At 42.9% G+C, this 10000-nt stretch overlaps 1 protein-coding gene across 1 annotated transcript in view; it reads right to left on the reverse strand.

The window, feature by feature from the left end:
• Positions 1-6372: 6372 nt before the first annotated feature.
• LOC308306406 (protein NLRC3-like) overlaps positions 6373-10000 on the reverse strand; it is a gene marked incomplete at both ends in the record, with an annotated part of 33036 nt that continues 29408 nt past the window's right edge. The window contains 3 exons of the mRNA XM_080751385.1: positions 6373-6559; positions 7325-8893; positions 9630-9700. Of these exons, the coding sequence (XP_080607511.1) occupies positions 6373-6559; positions 7325-8893; positions 9630-9700 (1827 nt within the window). The remainder of the gene's footprint in view (positions 6560-7324; positions 8894-9629; positions 9701-10000) is intronic.

Below are 10000 nucleotides of genomic sequence, written 5' to 3' on the forward strand. Positions count from 1 at the left end.
GTAGCTACTGTATACATTGAGAGACCCCACGGTTATGTTTGGATATTCATTTTAACCCAATATCAGCGACGAGCGCAATGCGCGTTTGAGTGCTTAAACTATAGCAATCATGTACCGGTATGTAGCCTATATACATTTCCCGCACTGGCTGGCCATCTCCCCGGTGGGCCGTGGACCCCCAAATAAATCATCCACAGCGTGCGCTGGGCTGGCCACAGCCAGGTTTGGACCTTCAGGTTTTATCCTTAATAAAGGACTCACGGCACTGTATAAATTGGAGTCTCACGGTCCACGTAAATGTAAGATTATATCGGCGCCGCGCTGGTCCCGAAAATGCTCTCGCATGCGTTCGTATCTATGCTTTTTCTGAGCCAGATCTGCAATCTTATGATTTAGACTGTTAGTGTTAAAGCACTTAATGTAGATTGCTTCCATCGCTAAATTTGAATTGCTTGTCATTGTAACTTGGAAATAAAATCAGCGTACATGTCCATGATGTAGCCGGCTATATGCTTTTATAAAATGTTATATTTTCACAGGATTATTTATTAGTGTGTTAGATATACATTTTCGAGTGGATACATGTGTCCATTGTCTGTCAGATAGTTAGACAATGCTGCCCCGCATGTCTACAATGGAATAAGAGGTGTTGGATGAATCCTACACCACCTCTGAACTTGACCTGAGATTTGATCCCACCCTACACCAACGTCAAAGTCACGTTGAAATGATAAATGCTGAGAGTTGCCTAAATTTCGGTGTATGCCAACGTTGATAAATGAGGGCCAGTGTGTTTGGGGGACATTAAGCAGAATGTGTGGCAGAAGGAGGGTTGAACATTACAGAAGGTGTGTCAGGTAGAGGGAGTGTTTTGTAAACAAGCATCAGCTGGTGTGAAGGACCAGGCCAAGAGCAGAGAAACCTCCTGCATTCACTGGAAGCTCTACTGAAGAGCTTTCAGGACAGCATCCAGGGAGGGAGGGGCCAACAGAGGATAACACACTGTATACAAATACAGACAGACAGACAGACAGACAGACAGACAGACAGACAGACAGACAGACAGACAGACAGACAGATACTCACATCTCTTGAGGAGTTGAGGATTAGGATCAGAATTCCAGAATTCTCCTCCATGTTTCACTCTGTAGGAAGTAGAACAACAATGCATCAATGCATCAACAAATTGCAGTTCCGTGACCGTGGAGAGCAAAGGTCCGTTTCTCAATGGATTTGTCATCTACGAGGGTTAATAAACAAATTTGGCCGGGGTGTATTTTTTTTTTAAATGGCCGGGAAAATGTTTGACAGCTAGGGTAATTTTCAGTCTCATTCACTTAGGCTAATACACTAAATATCCAAGGAAAAATAAAGGAAACAATTACTCCCAAAAAAACTGCTTTAAGTGGGATGTGAGGGGTCAAACTAGGGGTTCATAATTATTCTGAATCCATTGCAAGCATTTGTTTTGCATGAAAAACATTCCTTGGGCTAAAAACGGACCCCAAAAGACTGTGAAAATTGATGACTCATCACTAAATCATAGTTTTGTTGGCCGTTTTTTAGCCCAAGGAATGTTTTTCATTGTCAACTGACATTGTTTAGCCAACTAACAGTGTTTCTGCTACTAGTGAAATGACAGGAATTTGCTAAAATTGTGGGAACTTGTAAAAGAAAAATATGTGTTTTGATTAAAAAAAGGTGATTGAAAAGGTGAGCCACCCTTTTCTTACTAGGCTACTGTAGTATAACTTTATGAACGTGGCAAAGCTCAGTTTACAAGGAGTGCAATGAATGTTGCATCAAGTAGGATTAATTTAAATTGTCATTATTTGAATTTTAACGGAGCAGATAATATAGACATTATGTTTTATTGAGCAAGGGAAGAGATTATATATATTATATAACACACACAGACACACGCACGCACGCACGCACGCACACACGCACACACACACACACACACACACACACACACACACACACACACACACACACACACACACACACGGAGCACTGTTTTTTCACGGCACAGTTTTGCTTCTGTGTGAACGTGAACGACGGGTGAGGTGATGACTTTATAAACGTTATGTGTAAAGATTCAGGGTTAATGAAATCATGCAATCCCAGCTTATTTTGTGTAGTTTTCCTGGATATTTTGCTGCAACAGATTATACACATAAACATGAATCTTCAGCAGGTGCATGACTGTATAAATGGGGTGGGAGGAGGGGATTGTTGGGGCAGACTAGCACAATAGACGTTATGCCATTGGAACATGAAACAAGGGAATCACTGCACTAACCAACATGGACACAGTCCAAGTCTACTCACTGCAGAGACTCCAGTCCAGAGAAGTTCTTCAGTCCAGACACCGGCAACACGTTGAAGTTCAAGTCTAATTCTCTCAAATGAGAAGGATTAGATCTGAGAGCTGAGGCCAGAACTTCACAGCTTCTCTCTGACAACCAGCAGTTCATCAGTCTAAATGACAAATAAAACACACAATGTTTGATTGTCTGCTATAAAATACATTATTCTGAGAACCTGCTTACAACCACCTATTAAAGGACCTGGTCTGGATGGACTGTCTGGGTTTTAGAGTAGAAAACCAGACAGAGTAACATGAACTAAATAATCTTTACTTAATCTCCCAACAGACAGGAAACAGCAACAGGTTGAAAACAGATGATCCAGCAAAATGACTGAAAACAGAGTTTCTAAATGGTTAGTTCCAATACATGATTCTGATTGGCTGGTTTCTGATTAAACCAGTGTCTAAATGACACAATAATCCACACCTTGAATCAGTTTATATCAAACCCAGGTGTGTTATTTCTTTCCACAGTGTTGTGAAGCTGAACTAGAGAAGGGAGCGCTTGATTTTCTCTTAAATCCTGCCGTGCGGGGCTTCTAAGCACCACCCACTAGAGTTCTCAAATTCTGCCCGAACCCAACCATAGCCGAACCCGACCGGCATTTAGGGTAGGGTAGGGCCTAAAATGTATGCTAATTAGTTGGGCCGGTAGGGCCTCAGGCTCAATGAAAAAAGAAAATATATATTTTTATTTTTTTATTGCTAAATTCTTTCCAAACCCGACCAAACCCGAACCCGACCGACATGTAGCCCGAACCCAACCATAGCCGAACCCGACCGGCATTTAGGCTAGGGTAGGGCCTAAAATGTATGCTAATTAGTCGGGCCGGGTAGGGCCTCGGGCTCAATGAAAAAATAAAATATTAGTTTTTATTATTTTATTACTATTACTATATGATAGACCCGACCATGACACTGGGGCAGTCATTTCTGAAGCCACTACTTTAGACCAGGGCTGAAATTATTATTATTATTATTTTGTTCCTAAAATGTGATAAAGCCACAAAAGCATGTCATAAATATCGGGCTACATTTCACTTAAACGCCAGAGCTTAACTCTGCATGTAAATAAGACTTTTTTTTAATTAATGTGAGAGATCGGGACATAATTCTGTTGGTCCTCCCAAATTTAGTACTTGAATATCTCAAAAGTAGTATTTCAGCATGGCATCATTCTATAAGCCATATCTTCAAAACTGTTGGGTCAATCTCCACAACCAATATATCATTTTGTAGCTATGATTCCCAGCTTTCAAAAAAATGAAAATGAAAAAAGAATTCAATGACTAGCCGTCAGCCGCGCTGGGACACATATACCCGACTCGACCCAAGGTTTTCGGGCCGGGTAGGGCCTAAAATGTATGCCAACTCAGGGGTTGACACTAAGGTCTCAGAGGCACTTGCCCGTCGGGCAAGTACAGGTCATGTTCTACTTGCCCTCATAATCGCAAAATCGCAACATTTGAATTAACGTTCATTTTAACATATTTGTTACCTTCTACTTACAGTGATGTTGCTAGGTTTTCAATATAATGGGTCACGGGACCCACAGGTGGTCATTCAAATAGGTCCCAGAAAAAAAATATGGGTCCCCAATTAAATGTTTTTGAGAGTTGTGAGCTTGTACATCAGCAATTTTCCAAAATTTGCATCTTTCTTGTATTATTTTACAATTTGGCTAGTGTTTGTTTTTATAGTATAGTTTGATTACTTTTGATGCAGCAATGGTCTTTTTTTCTTGTCTTTAAATGTATTAAAAAAGTCCTTAAATTATGACTTGGTTGTCATCTAGGGACCCCCCCAAAATCATTTGGGGACCTCTGGGGGGTCTCGACCCACAGGTTGACTCACTTGACTGAAGTGGAAGGGAGAATGTAGTTTTAGTGGATGAATGAAAGTGGAGCAAAGATATTTGTTTCAAGACAGTTAGAAAGTGTTTATTGCTCTGGTGTTTTCTCTTTATAAACTGTGATTCTCTTCGAATGCTTTATGCTTGTGTCGCAACGTGAATGATCTGAAAACAAGGTTGTGCGTCAGAGCGGCTCTTGGCTCGCTCCGATGCCGACTACCGTGTGCTGTTCGCGGCTAGCTTTTCTGCGTGGTTCGCTGCAAAGAGAGGCTGCAAAGAGAGGCGGCCACGGCACGTCGCAACGGTAAAATCTTGCTCTTTCGAAAGACTATCATTTCGTCCGGACGGAGGGTTTTACCAACTCACCCCATGGAGGTTAAGGTTAGAGTTGGGTGTCAAAAAGATGACATATAGAAACAGCGAAGCTATCCCCGTCGCGACAGACACTCTTTGGAGAGAGGATTGATCCTGCAAACGTATTCACATTTAGGTTTTGCGTGAATGAAACCCACTGATTTATACCTTGTTGCAGTTGTGTGCGCGTCGTGTCTTCATCATAATGTGATCTTGTATATTAGCTGTTTTCGACGGAGGCACGGAGCACGCACGTGTTTGCGTGTGTGTGTGTAGGGACTGGGGAGGAGGGTTGGACTGAGGGGAGAGAGAGAGAGAGAGAGAGAGAGAGAGAGAGAGAGAGAGAGAGAGACAGAGCAGCACTCTAGTCCTGTTCAAGTTTCTAAAGACGGATAATCTCATTATGTTACTCAAAATGTGCGCTTGCCCGGTCGGGCAACCTGGTAACAACCTTCACCTGCCCGACCATTTTATTTGCCTGCCCCGGGCAGTCGGGCAGGCGTTAGCGTCAACCCCTGCAACTAGTAGGGCCGGGTAGGGCCTTGGGCCTGCCCAGTTAGGGCCCAGTTAGGGCCCAGTTAGGGCCGGGCCTTAATTTTCAGGCCCGTTGAGAACTCTACCGCCCACACACATAGGACGGTAACTGAGTGACTCTGGATGGGGCTTGTAAAAACACCAAGCGCCCCCCCTATACCCCATTCTGATTGCAACAGGTGTTTCTGCAGCCTGGCCGGGAACTACTTTCTTGTAGCTGGGAACTACTTTCTTGTAGCTGGGAACTACTTTCTTGTAGCTGGGAACTACTTTCTTGCAGACCTTGTTTGTGAAATATTATTAGTGACATAGAACAGTTTTAATTGGTACATGTCTATGATTTTTCATGTTGCCATATTGCAACCGTTTTAGAAAAGCAATAAGCCACGCGAGGCATGTGGTTACCTGTATTTTATAACGGCTGAGAGGCATGTGGTTACCTGTATTTTATAACGGCTGAGAGGGTTGGAGACACTCGGCTTGGCTTCGTGTCTCACCACGCCTTTCAGACGTTATAAAATACTGGGTAACCACATGCCTCTTGTGGCTTATTGCTTCATTATACACATAAGACCTAACAGGTCAAAGGTCAATTGATGGACAGTTTAAGACAAGTGAAGCTGATAACTGCTGATGTCACAGACACAGGAAGGACATCTGCTGGAGAAAGAGACGATACAGACCAGTGGTGGAATGGAACTAAGTACATTTACTCAACTTCTGTACTTAAGTACAAGTTTAGTTTACTTTATTTACTTTACTTGATTATGTCAACTTTGTATATGTTATACTTCTACTGCACTACATCTAGAGAGGCTATTACTGTAATTTTTACTCATTAATTATTTGAAAACTTTAGTAACGATTTACTTCAGATCTGATTTAGATTATTGCAATATACATAAACCAGCTATTTTATCACCTATTATACACTTTTTTTATTTCGACAAATTTTGAAAACATAAAAAGGGGGCATTCTGCATATTGAGTATTTGGTAATAAAGTGTATTTATTACTTTTACTAGTAACAGAGCTGCATTGTGATATTGACACTTGGATTATTTTTTACCCTGATACAGACAGACAGTCTTTGAGTGGTTTGAGTGAATTTAGTGAACATGTACATACTGTAGTTACTGTACCTCCTCATTGTCCCAGTCAATGTGTGTTACTATGATATCAACATTATTCATGCCACAATATTCATATTATAATCACATGATAAATCACTGATGGAAATAATGATTGTAAATTAATCTCACCGTAGAGTCTCCAGTCTACAATGAGGACTTTTCAGTGCAGCACAGAGTAGATCCAGTAGATCCATGTGGTCCAGTTGGTTGTAACTTAAGTCCAGGTGTCTCAGATGGGATGGATTTGAACTGAGAGCTGAAGACACAACTTCCATGTGTTCCTTCTGGAGGAAACGACCAAAGCCAACAAGTCTGTAATTAGAGGTGGTCAATCAGACCACGTTCACACACACACACACACACACACACACACACACACACACACACACACACACACACACACACACACACACACACACACACACACACACACACACAGACACACACACACACACACACACACACACGTCAAGTCCATTTATTTATAAAGCAGATTTAAAAACAACCAGGTTGACCAAAGTGCTGTACGTCATGAGAACGCAGTAAAAACAAATACAATACAAAGCAAAAACAATAGAAACATTCGTAAACATTTAAAACCTTGTAAGAACAGCTATAAAAACAAAACATTTAAGATATAAAACAATGACAGATAAAAGGCACAGGGAGGGAGGGGTCTAGGGCTCAAATGCTAGGGTGAAGAGGTGTGTTTTAAGTGGGATGGAAGGCTGTTCCAGAGAGCTGGGCCAGCCACAGAAAAAGCTCTGTCACCCTTTTGCCTTAGATTAGCCGTTGTAACTTTGAGGTGTGTGTGTGTGTGTGTGTGTGTGTGTGTGTGTGTGTGTGTTTGTTTGTTTGTTTGTTTGTTTGTTTGTTTGTTTGTTTGTTTGTTTGTTTGTTTGTTTGTTTGTTTGTTTGTTTGTGTGTGTGTGTGTGTGTGTGTGTGTGTGTGTGTGTGTGTGTGTGTGTGTGTGTGTGTGTGTGTGTGTGTGTGTGTGTGTGTGTGTGTGTGTGTAGTGGTGTGAAGATACAGTACATTGTTTCTGTTCTAAGTTTTCTATTCACATGACTACTAACCGAGCCTTTCTGCTGTTCCTCACAGCTGGGATGAGTCTGCCTCGGCCCTCCCTGTCTGTGTTGTATTTGTCCAGGTCCAACTCCTCCAGAACATCCTCTGACATCTGCAGCATGTGGGCCAGAGCTGAACACTGGGTTGGAGACAGTTTTGTCTTTGATCTGTCCCCTGACTTCAGGTACTGTTGGATCTCCTGATGCACTGAGTGGTCGTTCATCTCCATCAAACAGTGGAAGATGTTGATACATCTGTCAGGAGAGGCATCGATATCATTCATCTTCTTCAGGTTGTTGATGGCTCTCTGGATGCTCTCTGGACTGTACTGTGTCTGAACCAGTAGACCTCCTAACAGACTCTGGTTGGACGGCAGTGAGAGACCATGAAGGAAGCGGAGAAACAGGTCCAGGTGACCATTCTTACTCTCTATGGCTTTATGGTTGGCTGTGTCCAGGAAGTCCTCCAAGGACATGTCCCTGGTGTCAACCCATGGGTTGAATGTCTTCAGGACCTTCATGTTCTTCTGTGTGAAACAGTGGAACAGGTAGACTGCAGCCAGAAACTCCTGGATGATCAGATGAACAAAGCAGTAGACTGCTCTCTGGAAGAGCACGCCCTCTCTTTTGAAGATCTCTGTGCACACTCCTGAGTACAGCGAGGCGTCTTTCACATCCAGACCACACTCTTCCAGGTCTTCTTGGTAGAACATGATGCTGCCTTTCTCCAGATGTTCAAACGCCAGCCTGCCCAGCTTCAGAAGAACCTCCCTGTCAGTCTCCATGATCTGCTGTTGATTCTCTCTCTCTTTTCTGTTTCCTTTCTTGTTTCTTTTTTTCCCCTGATGAGGCTCATCATACTTCAGCTCCTTCCTCTTTGTCTGGACCAACAGGAAGTGGCAGCACATGGCAGTCAGGGTCGTGGGCAGCTGTATTGTCTCGTCTGTCTTCACCATGTCCTCCAGAACGGTAGCGCTGATCCAACAGAAGACTGGGATGTGACACATGATGTGGAGGCTCTTTGACGTCTTCATGTGTGAGATGATTCTGCTGGCCAGCTCCTCATCACTGAATCTCTTCCTGAAGTAATCCTCCTTCTGGGGATCGGTGAACCCTCGTACTTCTGTCACCAGGTCAACATATGCAGGAGGGATCTGATTGGCTGCTGCAGGTCTGGTGGTTATCCAGATGAGAGCCAATGGGAGCAGATTCCCCTCGATGAGGTTTGTCAACAGCCCGTCCACTGATGATGTCACTGTGACATCAGAGATGATGTCATTGTTGAAGTTGAAGGACAACCTGCTTTCATCCAAACCATCAAAGATGAAGCCAACCTTCCAGACAGCGAGCTGCTCTGCTGTGACCTTCTTCAACGTTGGATGGAAAACATGGATCAGTGAGAGAAGACTGTGCTGCTCATCTCTGACCAAGTTCAGCTCCCGGAATGAGAAGGGAACCAGGAGAATGACATCTTGATTTTCCAAACCCTTTGCCCAGTCCAGAGCGACCTTACGCACAGAGAAGGTTTTTCCAATGCCAGCGACTCCCTTGGTCAGAACTCTTCTGATTGGTGTCTCTCTGCCAAGGAGGAGGGGCTTAAAGATGTCACAGCAGTTGATTGGTTGGTCATGGAGGGTGTTCTTCTTGGAGAGCGTCTCAAGCTGGTAGACCTCATGTTGGTTATTAACCCCTTCACTCTCTCCCACTGTGATGTAGAGCGCTGTGAAGATGCTGCTGAGGGAGGGCACTTCAGTGACGTCTGTCACACGATCCAGACTGTTCAAAGTGATCTTATAAACCTTTAAATCCTCCTGCACACTGACACCTGCTATGAGAAGACAATGGAGACATTTTAAACATTCAGCTTCATTTATAACTTTACATCCTTACAGCTGTGTATGCACTTTATTAATTTAACCACTTAAATCCCAGCATCTGTATTCTAGGGAAAATTTGATAGAAAATAGAAGATCTACAAGCTTACAAGCTGATCTGTAAGCTTGTAGGTCTGCTATTTTCAGCTAAAATGTTTAGAGTGTTGAGTGAAAACAGAAAATATACTAGTATAGAGCCCTGAGGGTCTCCACTCCACTAAACAACACGTTTAAGAGGTTAATAAAACTAATTAAAACAGGCAAAGAAACAACAGTGGATCACTGGTTTTCATACAGAGTTGATACATGTTTAGCATCATTATTTAAAATGGATACTGTTGATGACACATTGTGGACATTTATTATGACAATGTCTTCTGTAATTTCAAACATTTCATTTATTAACTGTGTTAATTAATGTACATTGTGTCCGGTCTTACTCTGTCCACTGCTGGTCTGACTGGGTGTCTTCAGTCCAGGTGTGGTCTGACTGGGTGTGCCGATCTGCATTCTACAAACACAAATTAAGTACATTATTCAGTGAAATCGAGAACATTAAACAATCATTCCATTATTCACCAGCAAGCACTGCAGGAACATAATAGCGTATCTACAATCTCACACTGCAATGTGTTGTGAGCTTGGAGGTAGGCTATTTCCTTGTCTATATGTGCTGTGTGTGGCTGTGTGCATGCATCTGTGTGCGTTGTGTTGACATTGTTTTGGTGTGTGTGTGTGTGTGTGTGTGTGTGTGTGTGTGTGCGTGTGCATGCGTGCGTGCGTGTGTGTGTGTGTGTGTGTGTAAAGGCTC

Source organism: Nannobrachium achirus (assembly GCF_963921795.1).
Source record: "Nannobrachium achirus genome assembly, chromosome: 1".
Lineage (NCBI taxonomy): Eukaryota > Metazoa > Chordata > Actinopteri > Myctophiformes > Myctophidae > Nannobrachium > Nannobrachium achirus.